General features: G+C 39.5%; 1 protein-coding gene across 5 annotated transcripts in view; it reads right to left on the bottom strand.

Moving 5' to 3' along the window:
* disc1 (DISC1 scaffold protein) overlaps positions 1-18404 on the bottom strand; it is a 77893-nt gene that overhangs the window by 7126 nt on the left and 52363 nt on the right. For 2 of the 5 annotated variants that reach the window (XM_047351751.1, XM_047351750.1), the window contains exons 11-12: positions 18143-18386; positions 15073-15117 (exon numbers count right to left, since the gene is read on the bottom strand). In XM_047351751.1, coding sequence (XP_047207707.1) covers positions 15073-15117; positions 18143-18386 — 289 coding nt within the window. Of the gene's footprint in view, positions 1-15072; positions 15118-17114; positions 17154-18142; positions 18387-18404 lie in introns of all 5 variants that reach the window. The other 3 variants (XR_007036021.1, XR_007036022.1, XM_047351753.1) reach the window with 3 other exon arrangements.

Genomic DNA, 18404 nt, shown 5'->3' with positions numbered 1-18404 from the left:
ATCTCAAGAGGTAAGAGAATCTTCATCATTACAGACAGAGGGTATGCATAGTATAGCATGACATTAAGTAATTAATAGCTTTAATGGGTCATTACTACAACACTTGAATAGCACTTGTGTTGATCCTGTAGCAGTGACAGATTTGGTGCCTAAGTGTTGTGGTGTTGATGCTGTGTAACGTTTTTGACATGCCAAAAGAACTTTGTGGCAGCCCGGCATGGCTGTTGTTGAACTTGTGTACGCTACAGTGTCAAAAGCATAGATAGGTGAAGTTGGATTAGTATTTACTTAAATCTGTGCATCTTCCTACGCTACTGAAACACAAGGGATATACACAGTAGGGCGATAGGGGAATAACACATAACAGTTTCCATTAACCAATTTTCACAAAAAAAGTTTTAGAATCACAACAATGATCACACATTAAGTCATCAGCCAAGCTGTTGTTAAAGCAATTGTGGTTATTTAAAAACACCGTAATTAGCTAAATCAGATGGCATTCAGCCCTCTTCAGCTTAAGCCTCTTCTTAAGTACAGTATGGCTATTTCTGTCTATAAAAACTTGCAAAATGAAGAAATTAGGTTTTTAATGCAGCATTACACTAACTGGTGATGATGCACACAGCTCTATGAAAAAAGAAGCTAATTGTTATAAATTAGTTGTATATAAACCTGCAGAGATTAAACTGTACTTAGAGTTTGCCAGTCAGACTGACGTTTTTCTCTCTAAGCCCTAAAGTAATGTTTTAATTGTAACAGCAGGATTATGGCACCTCCATCAAAGGAGAAGACACATAAAAAGTCTCCAGACAGGATGGACTTCAGGGTGGGAAAATTAAAAAAGATATTGTTACAGAAACACTGCAAGTATTTTACATAAAGCAACTTTTATTCCATCTTTGTTTCATAAATATGACAAACGAACGGAGTGCATATTGAGGGTTTGTCCAGTGAGTGTCCTAGTGCTTTGTAGTGTTTAAAACAACTAACTCAACTGCATTCTGCAATTCCCAGTTTTAGACAAAACAGCCGCACGGTGTAAGGAAAGTAGAGCCTCTTTTGGTGAGAGCGTTTTACACATCAGGAAACAATAAAAAGCTCTCTGGAAGTTCAAAACTGATATAGATCAAAGCTCTAATATATAAAAGATCACAAAAGATTACAAAAGCAAAACCAAAATGGGAATCTGGTTTTGAATTTGAATTTGTTTTTTTGTACTGGTATTTTGTTTTTTACACTACGAGTTATCTTTATATACAGGTCCTTCTCAAAATATTAGCATATTGTGATAAAGTTAATTATTTTCCATAATGTAATGATGAAAATTTAACATTCATATATTTTAGATTCAATGCACACTAACTGAAATATTTCAGGTCTTTTATTGTCTTAATACAGATGATTTTGGCATACAGCTCATGAAAACCCAAAATTCCTATCTCACAAAATTAGCATATCATTAAAAGGGTCTCTAAACGAGCTATGAACCTAATCATCTGAATCAACGAGTTAACTCTAAACACCTGCAAAAGATTCCTGAGGCCTTTAAAACTCCCAGCCTGGTTCATCACTAAAAACCCCAATCATGGGTAAGACTGCCGACCTGACTGCTGTCCAGAAGGCCACTATTGACACCCTCAAGCAAGAGGGTAAGACACAGAAAGACATTTCTGAACGAATAGGCTGTTCCCAGAGTGCTGTATCAAGGCACCTCAGTGGGAAGTCTGTGGGAAGGAAAAAGTGTGGCAGAAAACGCTGCACAACGAGAAGAGGTGACCGGACCCTGAGGAAGATTGTGGAGAAGGGCCGATTCCAGACCTTGGGGGACCTGCGGAAGCAGTGGACTGAGTCTGGAGTAGAAACATCCAGAGCCACCGTGCACAGGCGTGTGCAGGAAATGGGCTACAGGTGCCGCATTCCCCAGGTAAAGCCACTTTTGAACCAGAAACAGCGGCAGAAGCGCCTGACCTGGGCTACAGAGAAGCAGCACTGGACTGTTGCTCAGTGGTCCAAAGTACTTTTTTCAGATGAAAGCAAATTCTGCATGTCATTCGGTAATCATGGTGCCAGAGTCTGGAGGAAGACTGGGGAGAAGGAAATGCCAAAATGCCAGAAGTCCAGTGTCAAGTACCCACAGTCAGTGATGGTCTGGGGTGCCGTGTCAGCTGTTGGTGTTGGTCCAATGTGTTTTATCAAGGGCAGGGTCAATGCAGCTAGCTATCAGGAGATTTTGGAGCACTTCATGCTTCCATCTGCTGAAAAGCTTTATGGAGATGAAGATTTCATTTTTCAGCACGACCTGGCACCTGCTCACAGTGCCAAAACCACTGGTAAATGGTTTACTGACCATGGTATCACTGTGCTCAATTGGCCTGCCAACTCTCCTGACCTGAACCCCATAGAGAATCTGTGGGATATTGTGAAGAGAACGTTGAGAGACTCAAAACCCAACACTCTGGATGAGCTAAAGGCCGCTATCGAAGCATCCTGGGCCTCCATAAGACCTCAGCAGTGCCACAGGCTGATTGCCTCCATGCCACGCCGCATTGAAGCAGTCATTTCTGCAAAAGGATTCCCGACCAAGTATTGAGTGCATAACTGTACATGATTATTTGAAGGTTGACGTTTTTTGTTTTAAAAACACTTTTCTTTTATTGGTCGGATGAAATATGCTAATTTTGTGAGATAGGAATTTTGGGTTTTCATGAGCTGTATGCCACAATCATCCGTATTAAGACAATAAAAGACCTGAAATATGTCAGTTAGTGTGCAATGAATCTAAAATATATGAATGTTAAATTTTCATCATTACATTATGGAAAATAATTAACTTTATCACAATATGCTAATATTTTGAGAAGGACCTGTAGTGCCTTGTACTTTAGTTTGTTTTATGTGAGGCCATATTAATTTTTTCTTAGTTTTCTGTGATTCTTGTGTTCTTCCTGTGTGTAACCATGTTCTGCCCTTTTCCTCAGAGACCTCTCTATCTCCCTGCTCCCTCCACCTTCTAGTCCAGTAATAATAATTCCTGTGTTTCTACCTCCTATATCTTGTCTCAGCTCATTGTCAGATCCCCCAAATATGCTAACATGCTCTTTACCAAAACCCCTGTTTCCTCAGCCCTGCCTTGCTCCAGGTTTTCAAATATTCACTTAATTGTGCCTCATGCCAATATTTGGGTCTTCCTTCCCACCAACTTATGACATGAAACAATGTGCAGCAATAAGTTGGAGAAAAACAAGCAAAGCATGTCAACAGAAACCCCTATATAACCTACCAAGCATGGTGGTGGTAAGGTTATGATTTTGGCTTGTTTTGCAGAAAAAGGGCCTGAGCACCTTGCTGCCACTGAGCTAAGGCAGGACCTTAAGAGAGCATTTAAGAAACAAAGAGGTGATAAATAAAGTCAATTCTATTCTATTCTATTCTGTTCTACTGTAGCAGTGGAAACTGTTATGAAATGTCCCTAAGAAGACAAGCAGTTACAATACAAAACCAATTTCACCCCCAGACCAGATTTGCGCTCTGCTGGATCTTCTGTCTCTCCACCACACATTTTAAATACAAGGACAACTTCTACAGACAGAAGCATGAATGTGCCATGGAAGAAGTGTAAACTTTTACTCAGCACATCCAGTCAGCATACAACAACATAAAGTTCACAAGGGAGGATACCAAAAACAGCAAGCTACCTTTTTTGGACCACTGAATTTTTTCACACATGAACTGGTACATAACATTTTTGAAGGTTGCTACAAGTAGGGAAGGAAAAGACAAGAAACAGAAAGACTAAAAAAAACACTTCACACCTGTGATTAACCTAACTGGGCCTATGTTAGAGCATCCAGCATTTCAGGAAAATACTAAACTTAGTCTACTGAAAGAGAAAAAACTAAAAGGAAAAACATTTTCATTCCATTTGTGGCTGGAGTTTCTGACAAAAACTGAGAACGATACTTTTCAAGCAAAACATTGTGTGGTGTATTTTGAACCGAACAACATCCTCAGACAAAATTACTTCAACCCAAGGATTAAACACCCAAACCGTCACTGCTTAGCAGTATGGTATATCCAGTCCAGTGCAGCGAGGAATGTTCAGATCTCTACACTGGAGAAACCAAATAGCAGCTACACAGAAGAGCAAACTCATCAATTCAAGACTCAGTGGATCATTTAGCCTACTGCTCAAGGCCAAAGGACACTTGTTTCAAGATAGCAATGTGCACATCAACTGGAAGTCAGTTAAACAGCTTGCTGCTTTCTGATCAACAATGTTTTTATTTAGACCAGGGCAGCATAATATATTGCAAATTTATTGTTATCGCAATATCACAGTGTTAGCTACTTTCTTCTTATTATTATGTATCATAGCCGGTAAAGAACAATAATATAAAGAATGAGCTACTTTTAGCTTTCTCCTTGGACTAGTCCTTGCAACATCTTATCAACTTTATACGTCAGAACTAAGGTCATAAAATATCTGCACATTGCAGCAAAGAATGCAGCAGTACCAAATATGTTTTGAAGGATGGCAGCTTGATGGAGGTACAGACTAAGACACAGCACTCAGAGTATGGCTGACCATAATTAGAGCAGCACCCTTTGCAGACATCGTGTCCCAGTTTCTTCACACTTATAGCGAACACATAGAGAACACAAACACACGTTAGGCTACACAAGAATACTCCTGACAAACAGACATGCACGCTCACATGCACAAGACCCAACTTTCTCCTCAAACAACACACAGGGAGTTTAATCTGACTCATAACTGCAGGTAAAAAATATCAGCTCCCTGCAGCTCTGAGGTGTCAGAACAATCACTGGAAAGTCGTGTCTCTGGTCTCTACCCGTAATTGCGCTCCCCCATCAGATGATGTAACACCCCAAAGGAACGTAAAACATCAACAGGCCCGAGGCAAGACAACGTGAACATATCATTCCTGATGCAATTGCAAAATTAAGGAGGACTTGAGCAAAGATAAGCATAAGTACACAATATCGTGCTCTATGTTGGAGGAATTTTAAATACAGAATGAGTAGTGCTAGGATTGACACAATCCTAGGATTGAGGAAGAACTGCCACCTTAAACACTGAGGCTATTCTGTCAAAAAGCTGTTTCTGCACCATTTGGTTCTAAGTCTCCACTGTCAATGGCAGATTTTTTCTTTTTCATTCACATGTTTTTAGGCACTTTGCACACAAAGCATTTAAAATTTTATAAAACAAAGACTATAATTTGTACCAGTTGGAGTTGAAACCAATTACTGTCCATGCAAAGAGACAAAGAAGAGAACATCATAAATAAGATTTCTGTGAGATGCTAATTTCCTCGGAACATGTTAAAAGCGTACACCTGTAATCTTGGTAGTTCTCTCTGCATGTTAGTGCACTTAAAGTTGCATAAAGTTGATTGAAATAATTCATGAATTCAGAAGTCAAACTTATGCATGCCTTGGTATGATTATTTAAGCAATAATTAGCAAGAAGCAGAAGGTAATTTTGCAGCTTCCCTCGGGTGCTGTTCTGCCTAATACTTTTCACCAGGCGGACAATACAAACAATTTATATTGCGTTGGGGTTACACTTGAGGTTGTAATTGGTTTCAGGAAAAAAACCTTTGCTGGTAAATAAGAAATTAAGTACCAGATGATTAAGTAGTGTCTTCAATTTTCACTGAGGTACTATCTACGTGCTGTATAATAAATTAAGTCAGTGCAGCAAGATTTTAGGAGTTAGAAAAGTGACAATAATGTGCAGAGGAGGATGTGGTAGTTAAAAGGTATTGATGTGTCAAAGCTTGTGAATGCTTACACGTAATTTATCCTGTAGTATTAAAACAAAATCAATGCATGGCAAATGGACTGCACTTTTAGTCTTATTGACCCACTAAAGCACTTATTCTCATTCATCCATTCACACACACAGAAGTACACAATCATACATCAGTTTTAAGATTGATATGGTGGGCAACATTAATGTCCTATGGCAATAAAACATAGGCCAGGAAAACTCTTTTGTCCGCTTTGAAAGACACTGCAAGTTAAGCCCAAATCGTAATATTACTTCCTGTCAGAAGAAACATTAAAATATTATTCTATTTAAACAAAACTTAAATGTCAAAAGGAATCTGAATGCTGCTTCACCTTTGGTTCCACAAAGCATTCTCACAACCGATGATAACTTAGCGACTGACAGACTTTACTGTGCCTTAGTTCCACTCACATCCAGCACCACCTGGTTAAAGTGGTAACATTTGCAGATATTTGATGCTGCTGAAGTGAATGACGTATTACAATCGCTAGTAAATATTGTTACAAATAGACAGATCTGACAGAAATTATAAATGTTAGTAAAGTCTGAGATGTAATAAGATTAAGAAAAGAAGGAGAATTTAGTAAGAACCTATGTGAAGTTTAACCGATTCTGAGTCAGCTTGATTGATGTTTGTATACAGTGGATATAAAAAGTGGAGTCTATTAAGGTACCAGGTTTTTAATGCAAACAATGAGAGCACAATAAATATTTTCAAAAGCTGTTTATTTTTAATACAATATACATTATTTATACTTCAACAAAAAAACAAACCTGTTGAGAAAACGTGAAGGAAACTGATTTCCTAATTCTGCCCCCCCCATCTCAGCTAAAGAACAGAAATGCTAAGGCATGATAGTGCCACCACCGTGTTTCACTATGGTTATGATGTTCTTTAAGGGTTGTTTTTGTGCAGCTTAAAAGTTCAAGTTTGGTTCCATCAGACCATAACACCATCCTTCACAATGTGTTCAAGGAGATTTTTACCCAGGTCTGGATGTTTTATTTGGTAGATCAGGTTTCTGTCGTGCTAACCTAATGGTAAATGGTAAATGGCCCTCACTTGTACAGGTCCTTCTCAAAATATTAGCATATTGTGATAAAGTTCATTATTTTCCATAATGTCATGATGAAAATTTAACATTCATATATTTTAGATTCATTGCACACTAACTGAAATATTTCAGGTCTTTTATTGTCTTAATACGGATGATTTTGGCATACAGCTCATGAAAACCCAAAATTCCTATCTCACAAAATTAGCATATCATTAAAAGGGTCTCTAAACGAGCTATGAACCTAATCATCTGAATCAACGAGTTAACTCTAAACACCTGCAAAAGATTCCTGAGGCCTTTAAAACTCCCAGCCCGGTTCATCACTCAAAACCCCAATCATGGGTAAGGCTGCCGACCTGACTGCTGTCCAGAAGGCCACTATTGACACCCTCAAGCAAGAGGGTAAGACACAGAAAGAAATTTCTGAATGAATAGGCTGTTCCCAGAGTGCTGTATCAAGGCACCTCAGTGGGAAGTCTGTGGGAAGGAAAAAGTGTGGCAGAAAACGCTGCACAACGAGAAGAGGTGACCGGACCCTGAGGAAGATTGTGGAGAAGGGCCGATTCCAGACCTTGGGGGACCTGCGGAAGCAGTGGACTGAGTCTGGAGTAGAAACATCCAGAGCCACCGTGCACAGGCGTGTGCAGGAAATGGGCTACAGGTGCCGCGTTCCCCAGGTCAAGCCACTTTTGAACCAGAAACAGCGGCAGAAGCGCCTGACCTGGGCTACAGAGAAGCAGCACTGGACTGTTGCTCAGTGGTCCAAAGTACTTTTTTCGGATGAAAGCAAATTCTGCATGTCATTCGGAAATCAAGGTGCCAGAGTCTGGAGGAAGACTGGGGAGAAGGAAATGCCAAAATGCCAGAAGTCCAGTGTCAAGTACCCACAGTCAGTGATGGTCTGGGGTGCCGTGTCAGCTGCTGGTGTTGGTCCACTGTGTTTTATCAAGGGCAGGGTCAATGCAGCTAGCTATCAGGAGATTTTGGAGCACTTCATGCTTCCATCTGTTGAAAAGCTTTATGGAGATGAAGATTTCATTTTTCAGCACGACCTGGCACCTGCTCACAGTGCCAAAACCACTGGTAAATGGTTTACTGACCATGGTATCACTGTGCTCAATTGGCCCGCCAGCTCTCCTGACCTGAACCCCATAGAGAGTCTGTGGGATATTGTGAAGAGAACGTTGAGAGACTCAAGAACCAACACTCTGGATGAGCTAAAGGCCGCTATCGAAGCATCCTGGGCCTCCATAAGACCTCAGCAGTGCCACAGGCTGATTGCCTCCATGCCACGCCGCATTGAAGCAGTAATTTCTGCAAAAGGATTCCCGACCAAGTATTGAGTGCATAACTGTACATGATTATTTGAAGGTTGACGTTTTTTGTATTAAAAACACTTTTCTTTTATTGGTCGGATGAAATATGCTAATTTTGTGAGATAGGAATTTTGGGTTTTCATGAGCTGTATGCCAAAATCATCCGTATTAAGACAATAAAAGACCTGAAATATTTCAGTTAGTTTCCAATGACTCTAAAATATATGAATGTTAAATTTTCATCATTACATTATGGAAAATAATGAACTTTATCACAATATGCTAATATTTTGAGAAGGACCTGTATAGCGGTTTATCAAGTCCAATGACTCCGAAGTGCTTTAAACTACGTTCAGTCATCCACCCATTCACACACTGACAGTGGTAGACTACATTGTTGCCACAGCTACCTGGGGCAGACTGACAGAAGTGAGGCTGCCATACAATTGCCACCACCGAACCCTCTGATCACCATCAACAGGCAAGGCGGGTGAAGTGTCTTGCCCAAGGACACAACTGGGACGGACAGAAAATATGTTTGAACTATTCCTTAGTTCAGACATATGGGTGAACACAGAATGTTGTTGTCATATGAAGAACACAACCAGTACTGGACAGAAAGTCCTGGAGCTCCTTCAGTGTTTTTGTTGGCCACACCCTCCATGACCAGTTTCTCTGTCTTTATATCTATATAGTTTTCACTGTTCTATGGAATAAAATGCTGTGGATATTTTATACAGCCTTCACTCGACTTTATAAACTCTCTGAAAACTGAGGATTTAGCTAAATTGTGCAAATATGCAAATGTCACCAAACCTTTAATAACGTTTTTTGTCTGATTAATTAGAGTCACTATAAAAGATGGCAGTTTTGAAGACTGAATGATGAAATTGAATCAAATGGTGCAAAAACAAGTCAGATATTACTTTAAAGGTGACCCAACAACCAGGTTATTTCACTTTTGTTGGGACCCAGCCATGGGGACAACATAAAAACTTTTCTGGAACTTTCAAAATAAATTGCATTAACCTACTTCCAGCACAGCAAGAAACGGGGTAACAGCAGACTTCCCGTGACGTCACTGTATGAATAAAAACCCCGCTTTTGCAACAAGGTGACCTCTTCCACGCAGGTCCCCAGAGGAACTGGACAGAGGGACACAGCGCGCTAATGTCTCTTTGCTGGCAAATGGACATAATTCTTCAAACTGGATCCAAAAGTGTCATACGATCACGCGATCATATGAACTAAGTTAAGTAGGAATGAATTGCTGTTTGTGTATCCGCTATTCATTCATGAACCGGGGTAATTAAGGTACAAGCGTTGCTCCAGAGAGTTCCCAGCAGAGACCCTGTCTCTACAACGCCAAGTAGAGCAGTTTTCCCAGTCTGAAGGAAGGACAACGGGACCACATCACCGTGGTTACAGCTGTAACGTGCAGTTTGGCCGGCCCGACAGAGCAAGCCGCCCCACCCCACAGCTACGGAGGTTAGCAAGTTAACCCTTTGTTCACTGTGGATGCTTTATTCAACTTCGTCGACAACTTTTCCTCAGCACGGTAAGAGGTTGTGTTTGGACAGAGAGAAGTAGTTTAGAATGAAATAATCTAAACATTTTTCGTTTTATGACGTTTGGTTTTGTTTGTGTTGAAACTCAGCTATCTTAGTGCTAGCAGATTATCTGTTCAGCACATGTGCTCAGTTTGTGGGTTCTGTGTTTGTTTGTTTTTTAAAGTTAAGACAAACTATATTTAAAGGGTGATTTTAAACACAGAAGATCGGCCATAACGTGCCGTCCACGCTTATGCATTTTAACCCATTTATTAATGGTATTTTAAAGGTGTTTTATTCTGATGATAAGCTATAAGCTTCTTTTGTTAGCTTTAACCGCTAACAGCTAAGAAAACGTGCTTGCCTACTAAAGATCATTTACCCAAAAAGGTTGTTAGTTTTCAATCTAGTAAAATAATATTTCCCTAAATATTATTTTACTAAACTTGGTAACTAAGTAACACAATTATGCCCATTTCCCAAAGATTTGGTTCTTATTCAAAATAATATTTCTTTAAATATTATTTTAATAAATAAAGGCAGCTAATTAAACACCGTTGAGAATTGGTCCTCCAGAAGGTTGGTTTTATTCAGCAAATCATTCTTTAAAATATTATTTTATTAAAATAATATTTTATCTGATATTGCATTGTGAATGGTTGTCTACAGGTTGCTGATTATTGCCTAAGTTGGTTCCAAGACTAACTTAACTTCACTTCCAGATTCTTCAAGATAATCCTTGGTTCTCAAACATAAATAACATTGCATGGTAATGTTGCATCACTCTTTTGGTCATGGTTTTCAACCAACTCTTTAATCAACTTGTTTATATTGTACATAGCCCATTAGTCTTCATTATTCTTTAATTCTGCTTGGTAGTTTAGTTGGATTGTTTTAGTATAATAAAGAGTTTGATTGAAATATGTTTGACTTGAGTTGACTTACTTTTGTAATAAATTCTTGTATTTTAAGAAATTGTGTGAATTCATTCCATGTGTGCAGAGTTTATGCTGTTCCATAATTTCAGAGCTTGGCTCATCCCTTTCAATTTTGTCCTAATACCATCGCCTTATTGGGCTGGTATTCACAGGACAACCCTTAACAGACCAAATTATTATTTAATAAAATGTTGAAGTATTAATATTGAATATTAAATAATATATTCATATTCATAATTACAACATTCTTATGTAATTATGTTTTTAATTTTGCCTCTAACGCTTGTGCTTCTTTTTAGTTCAATTATGCAGGAAATATAAAATTGAATTAAGAAAAGGTTTTATCACGGTTTCTTTTTTTCTAAAAGACAAAACGTTGGTATTTTAACAGAGCTGTTTAAACCTTAGAGAGTCACTTTATACTACATTAGTCCTTGCTTAGAAAAAATAGAACAACCATGTTTTTTCAATTCAGAGTATAGGTAATTCAGTAAGGATCTAGGATCTAGGATCTATTTTGTAATCAACAAAGCTAATTACCGATCCTTTAACATTTCAGTTTAATAACTGCTCTGTTCTTGTTAGATGTTGTGAACTATTGTGAGAGGAGCGTGTGAGGACCTTCAAATGATAAAGGAATAATTAGAGGAGATTAAAAGAAAACATAAGAGGGCTAAAACACCCACACTCACACGTACACGCACACACACACACACACACCAATCAATCTCCATTGTGGCAGCAGAGCAGTGGCCTGGCAGCAGCTAAGTAGAAATCATTTACTTAAAGTCATTATGGAAAGGAGAAAGAGGTCAGAGACTCAGCAGAGGATCCGGCTCCTGCACAGCATATCACAAGACAATGAGGGGAACGATACCAGCCCCATTAAATGGACATTATATGCTTTGACTAAGTGATGCATCATACTTCATTGTGACTGAATCATTTTTGTTTTTTTTTACATCAGATAGATTTTATAACCCAGAGTGATTAGAGAGTTCACAGGGACATGAAGCCATAATATAAAGTGCCTTGCTAAAGTATTAACCCCTCCAGAACCCCTTCACATTTTATCACGTTGAAACCAGACTTCAGTATAATTCACTGGAATTTTATATGATATAGAAACACAAATTAGTGCAGGATTGTGAAGTAGGAGAAAAAGGCTACATGGTTTTCCAAAACATTTACAAATAAAAATCTGAAAAATTTCGTGTGCATTACATTCAGCCCCTTTTGCCCTGATATCCCTTAAAGATACCAGTGCAACCAGTTACCTTCAGATGTCACTAAACTAGTAGATAAAGTCCCCTGTGTGTAATTTCATCTTAGTTCTCTGGTCAGATAAGGCTATAATTGAACCTTCTGTTCTACTACGTTAACGCAATGTGTGAGTTACGCATTAAATGTTAAATGGTTAATGGCCTGCACTTGTATAGAGCTTTATAAAGTTCCCAGAGACCCTAAAGCACTTTACACTAAAATCAGTCATTCACCCATTCATACACTGACTACACTGCCCAGACTGATAAAAGTGAGGCTGCTATGCAATTGGCACCACCGAGTCATTTGACCACCATCAGCAGGCAAGGTGGGTGAAGTGTCTTGGCCAAGAACACGACTGAGGCAGACAAAGCGGGGGTTCGAACTGGCAACCCACTGGTTACAGGTCAAAACTCTACTACTTTCGCCATCGTTGTCCCCCTATTACCACACATTACCCTGAACACACCACGTCCACTATGAAGAACCGCGGTGGTGTTATGCTGTGCAGATGCTTTCCTTCAGGCAAGGCCAGGGAAGTTGGTCTTAGCTGATAGAAAGATGAATAGAACTAAATATACAGGTCCTTCTCAAAATATTAGCATATTGTGATAAAGTTCATTATTTTCCATAATGTCATGATGAAAATTTAACATTCATATATTTTAGATTCATTGCACACTAACTGAAATATTTCAGGTCTTTTATTGTCTTAATACGGATGATTTTGGCATACAGCTCATGAAAACCCAAAATTCCTATCTCACAAAATTAGCATATTTCATCCGACCAATAAAAGAAAAGTGTTTTTAATACAAAAAACATCAACCTTCAAATAATCATGTACAGTTATGCACTCAATACTTGGTCGGGAATCCTTTTGCAGAAATGACTGCTTCAATGCGGCGTGGCATGGAGACAATCAGCCTGTGGCACTGCTGAGGTCTTATGGAGGCCCAGGATGCTTCGATAGCGGCCTTTAGCTCATCCAGAGTGTTGGATCTTGAGTCTCTCAACGTTCTCTTCACAATATCCCACAGATTCTCTATGGGGTTCAGGTCAGGAGAGTTGGCAGGCCAATTGAGCACAGTGATACCATGGTCAGTAAACCATTTACCAGTGGTTTTGGCACTGTGAGCAGGTGCCAGGTCGTGCTGAAAAATGAAATCTTCATCTCCATAAAGCTTTTCAGCAGATGGAAGCATAAAGTGCTCCAAAATCTCCTGATAGGTAGCTGCATTGACCCTGCCCTTGATAAAACACAGTGGACCAACACCAGCAGCTGACATGGCACCCCAGACCATCACTGACTGTGGGTACTTGACACTGGACTTCTGGCATTTTGGCATTTCCTTCTCCCCAGTCTTCCTCCAGACTCTGGCACCTTGATTTCCGAATGACATGCAGAATTTGCTTTCATCCGAAAAAAGTACTTTGGACCACTGAGCAACAGTCCAGTGCTGCTTCTCTGTAGCCCAGGTCAGGCGCTTCTGCCGCTGTTTCTGGTTCAAAAGTGGCTTGACCTGGGGAATGCGGCACCTGTAGCCCATTTCCTGCACACGCCTGTGCACGGTGGCTCTGGATGTTTCTACTCCATACTCAGTCCACTGCTTCCGCAGGTCCCCCAAGGTCTGGAATCGGCCCTTCTCTGCAATCTTCCTCAGGGTCCGGTCACCTCTTCTCGTTGTGCAGCGTTTTCTGCCACACTTTTTCCTTCCCACAGACTTCCCACTGAGGTGCCTTGATACAGCACTCTGGGAACAGCCTATTCGTTCAGAAATTTCTTTCTGTGTCTTACCCTCTTGCTTGAGGGTGTCAATAGTGGCCTTCTGGGCAGCAGTCAGGTCGGCAGTCTTACCCATGATTGGGGTTTTAAGTGATGAACCAGGCTGGGAGTTTTAAAGGCCTCAGGAATCTTTTGCAGGTGTTTAGAGTTAACTCGTTGATTCAGATGATTAGGTTCATAGCTCGTTTAGAGACCCTTTTAATGATATGCTAATTTTGTGAGATAGGAATTTTGGGTTTTCATGAGCTGTATGCCACAATCATCTGTATTAAGACAATAAAAGACCTGAAATATTTCAGTTAGTGTGCAATGAATCTAAAATATATGAATGTTAAATTTTCATCATGACATTATGGAAAATAATGAACTTTATCACAATATGCTAATATTTTGAGAAGGACCTGTATTGTAATCTGGGAAGAAAACCAGTTAGAGGCTGCAAAAGACTTGAGAATGGAGCAGAGGTTTATCTTCCAGCAGAAAAACATACTGCCAGAGCTGCAATGAAATATGTTAGATCGAAGTAAGATCCAGTGTCAGAATGGCCTAGACCTTAACATAGAAGTGTTGTCCAAGATTGCAAAAACAATCTGTTCACAGAGGTTCTTGAGCTTGTTTGATTAAAGGAATGGACACAAATTTCAGCATCTAGATGTGCAAAGTTGGTAGAGACATACCCCAAAAGATTTTCTACTGTAACTGTGACAAAATGTGGTTCCAGGGGGGCAGCTTACAAATGCACTCCAAATTTTCAGATTTTTATTTATAAAAATATTTTAAAGAACATGCAGTATTTTCCTTCCACAAATATCCTGCTTTGTGTTGTTCTATCACATAAAATCCCAATTAATTCATGGAAGTTTGTTGTTGGAATTTGCCAAAGTATAAAAAACGTCAAGGAAAATAGTTTTGCCAGGTGTTTTTTGGAGCCAGTCAGATTTCAGACTTTTCATGCCGCTAGAATCGAAATCACACAATGGACTTTAATTAAACATGTTGTACACAGTAGATCCTATTTTGCAGTTTGATATTTGGTATGTATAAATTTGTGTTTATAACTAAAGAAACAATAAGTATGTTTATAACTCATAAAAGTGCTGAAACTACAAGCTCAGCAAACACACCCTCCTAGTTCCTCTGGATGAATAAAGACCTAAACAATAAGGATGGTTTGGGAAAGCAGCCAAGGCTTCTTATGTAGAAAAATATTGATCCGGCAGTGAAAAAGTTGTCAAGGGGTCATGTTTAAGTTGAAGTCAAATATCGGATTCTTGTGCATCAGCCAAGGTCAATACTCTTCAATTACAATGAGGACATCTAGTTAAAGCATTCAGGTTACCAACCTCTGGGTGGTTTTCCTCCATGCAGAACAAAAACTCCTCCAGCTTCTGGAACAAAAGAGGGAAACGTTTGTTGAGGTCATTTGGTCGTAAACCTGCTCATGAATTATTAAAACTCCAATTATGCCAGTTGAGGGCTGTATATGTGCAGCATCATCATATTGTGAAGAGGTTGTGATTATTCATCCCCAACTCAGGCATAATAAAAAAACAAATATTTTTATTATCTTTGCTGCAGGCTTTCATTGTTTGTATTCAAGATATGTAATCGCACATTCCTCACTAAGGAGGGAAGTAATTACTGTTCCTCTTGTAGGCTGGCATATTGTTTGTGGCTTCAGGGTAAGTTCATAAGACGGCAGAGAGGCAACAAATAATAATTGGTGGTTTTAATTAAAAACGGTGGCCATTATCGTTAATCCTCTCAGGTAAACCCAGCAGACCAGCAATAAGCTTCATTCACAAAATGATTATTTCCAACTCTGCAGGAACACAAGCTCTTTTGACAGCTGAAAATGATTGCAGTTATAAGGTAAAACTGCAACCAGGTTAAAGTTAGAAGCGCAGTTGGGCCCACTTTAATAATAGGTGTATGGCCATTTTAAATATACCCACTGAAAATACCTCGAAAAGTAATTTAAAGTAAATATTCTGCACAAGAAGTACATACCTCTCATTGTAAATCCTATTAACCTGCAATTTTGTATTTACAAAACATGCAAGGATTCCAGAGATTCATTTTCTTTTTTGCAAAACATTAAAAATAAAAAAAATGTATGTATTCGCCAGACATACCCACAGGTTCTTATTAAAATGTTGAGCGTCCTCCACATCTATTGCCATCCCTGGTAAAGATGTTTAAAAAGCCTTGAAATAATCTTCTATTGTAGTTGCATAATCTTTAGGTTTACCTTTGTTCAGTCAGTGGGGGGACATACATACATAGCTGTACTTAACAGCTCCTGCAAACTACTCCTATTAAATAAATGTAACTGAAACATTTTTGTTTATGATATTTTCTAATCATAAACAAGACATTTTTCAAATTCAAATTTAAACTTAAATTTGTTTCCGTTTCAATGAGGTATATATGTGATGTGACAGACCGATTTCCCTTGGTCACTCTTCAAAACAAGAGAACATGCCATCCAAATAAGCAAGGAAATGGCAACTTAAGGATGTCTACACCCCTAAACCTGTCTTTGCCCACAGGCAAACAACTGGAAATGTGATAAACAAAGCTGGTCAAGAGCCACTTTTATCTAACAACCACACGCAGTGAGAAGGATGGAGAGGGAGGTTTAAAAACATTTTCCAAACCTCAGTGTTATAGAACAGCAGGATCTACAATGCTGTGGGTCTTTTATCTCTTCCAAAGTTCCTAGGAACCTTGTTAGAGTTCATTGCATCATGGAAATATGAAGGTATTAAGATAAATATCTGGTGGCCTATGCAGGAAAATTGAAAATATGTCACCATCACTGTCTTCCATTAGAAAAACGATCCAAATCACACCAATAATAATTCAACAGACCTTCTTATATGGTGCTCTCAGTCTTCTGACTAAAATCCTATAGAAAACCTGCAAGGTGAGCTAAAGGGAAGAATGCTTAGGGGATTCCCCAGGACTATTGATAGTCTAGCGATATTGTGTGCAAAGAGAAATGCTCAATGATCCCTCTCTGTGTATGTCCCACCCTTCTGAAATAGTACAGGGGAAAACGAATGCTGTCCTTTTGGAAATTAACATCAGGGAACCAAAATACATTACACCTGCGATTTTGTTCAAAACAATGTCTGAATTTCTCCTAACACTGAATAGCATCCACATTTTAGGTGTGCAATTATTGAATTTATCTGGTAGCTTTCTGCACGTTTGCCAAACATGCCAATAAACATGGAGGGTACTGTACAATTCAGCAGCCACAATATTATAACTATCCTTATGCAAGTTTTGCTTAATCAAACTGTAGGGTTTGCATCTCAGAGAAGGAAGTAATGGAGTAACCTGGACACAAAAAGAGAGAAATGGTTTGCTGTCTCACCTTTTAGCTGTTGGAGACGTGTTAGGAGGGGCCAGGGGGCTTTAGGACGAAAATAAAGACAAATAAACAAAGCACAGGTAGAAAATGAAAGCATGCAGTTAGTATTAAATCCAGTCAGGGTAGGAGATAGATGGAGTAAATGTTAATGCAAAGGGTATATTAATGGATGCATATAGCAGGTTTAAGAAAAGTTAAAGAATAAAAGAATATAAACACAATGCCAGAAAGGATTGTTATGAAATCTTAACTTTTTGCAACACATCAGAGAAACGACATATCTGAGTAAAAGATTTACTGAAAAACCTTTGATTAAATCATAATCGCCCTGATCCAAAATAGCCAAAGATAGCCTCCCAAAAACATCTCAGTGCTATTTTTTTTCACTGCTGGCTCTGTTCCAGCCTCTATCAGGCTGTGTTGGCGGAGGAAAGTGAGAGAAGAGGAGAGAGTGAGTCCGAATCGACCCTGAGGCAGCAGACCTTTCCTTGCGGTTGGCTAAGACAAAAAAAACTCACACAGACATGCTTGCATTTACACTAAACACATACACACATGCAGGAACTGACTCTGAAATTCTGCAGTGTACTGAATGATCGTCTTTGATGGTGTTTTCAAATGGTCACCTCCCTCACACCCACATTTCTCCTGCTCAGATATGCCTCCGAGCTAGCAGGCTTATAGGCTGCTGCCCGATTCACTGCGGTCGGCAGATTTTTAGACTCTCACAGCTGCATGAACTGAAAACATCCTCTCCAGTCAAGTGGCAAGGCTAAAAAACAGGTAAGCTTTATTTGAGGCCACACTTTACACCACATTACATGTAAAAAAAAATGCAGTGGAGCCTAAAAACGTGCTTCAGTTTGACCTTAGTGGCAAGCATGGGTTATGATACCTCAGCCCCTAAAAGCTGGAGAAGAGGAATCTTACACATTCAAGACACTTCATATCTCTTATGCACTGCAGCATTAATACAGAAGCCCTTATATGAATAATACATATCGTGGTGTTAAGGATGCCTTCACTGCTACCTTTGTGAACTGTGAGTTCTGTAAGTTGGCCTCAGGACACCAGCGGCCTCCTAAAGCAGTCAGCATAGCGCAGTCTTCTTCCTCTTTGGTGCAAGGCTGGGTTGAGGCATAAACTGCTGCAGCAGGGGTGTCCTCCATATCTGCTCCACCACAGCTGGGGGTTCGCAATTGCAGACCTCTTAGAAACAGGTGACACGCTTCCAGGTCAGCTTCCCAAATACGTTCCAATCCGGGACAGCCACAGCTGGCGTGAGAGAGAATA

The sequence above is a fragment of the Girardinichthys multiradiatus genome, chromosome 22, assembly GCF_021462225.1.
Source record: "Girardinichthys multiradiatus isolate DD_20200921_A chromosome 22, DD_fGirMul_XY1, whole genome shotgun sequence".
NCBI lineage: Eukaryota > Metazoa > Chordata > Actinopteri > Cyprinodontiformes > Goodeidae > Girardinichthys > Girardinichthys multiradiatus.
This window is presented reverse-complemented; position numbering and strand designations above follow the sequence as displayed.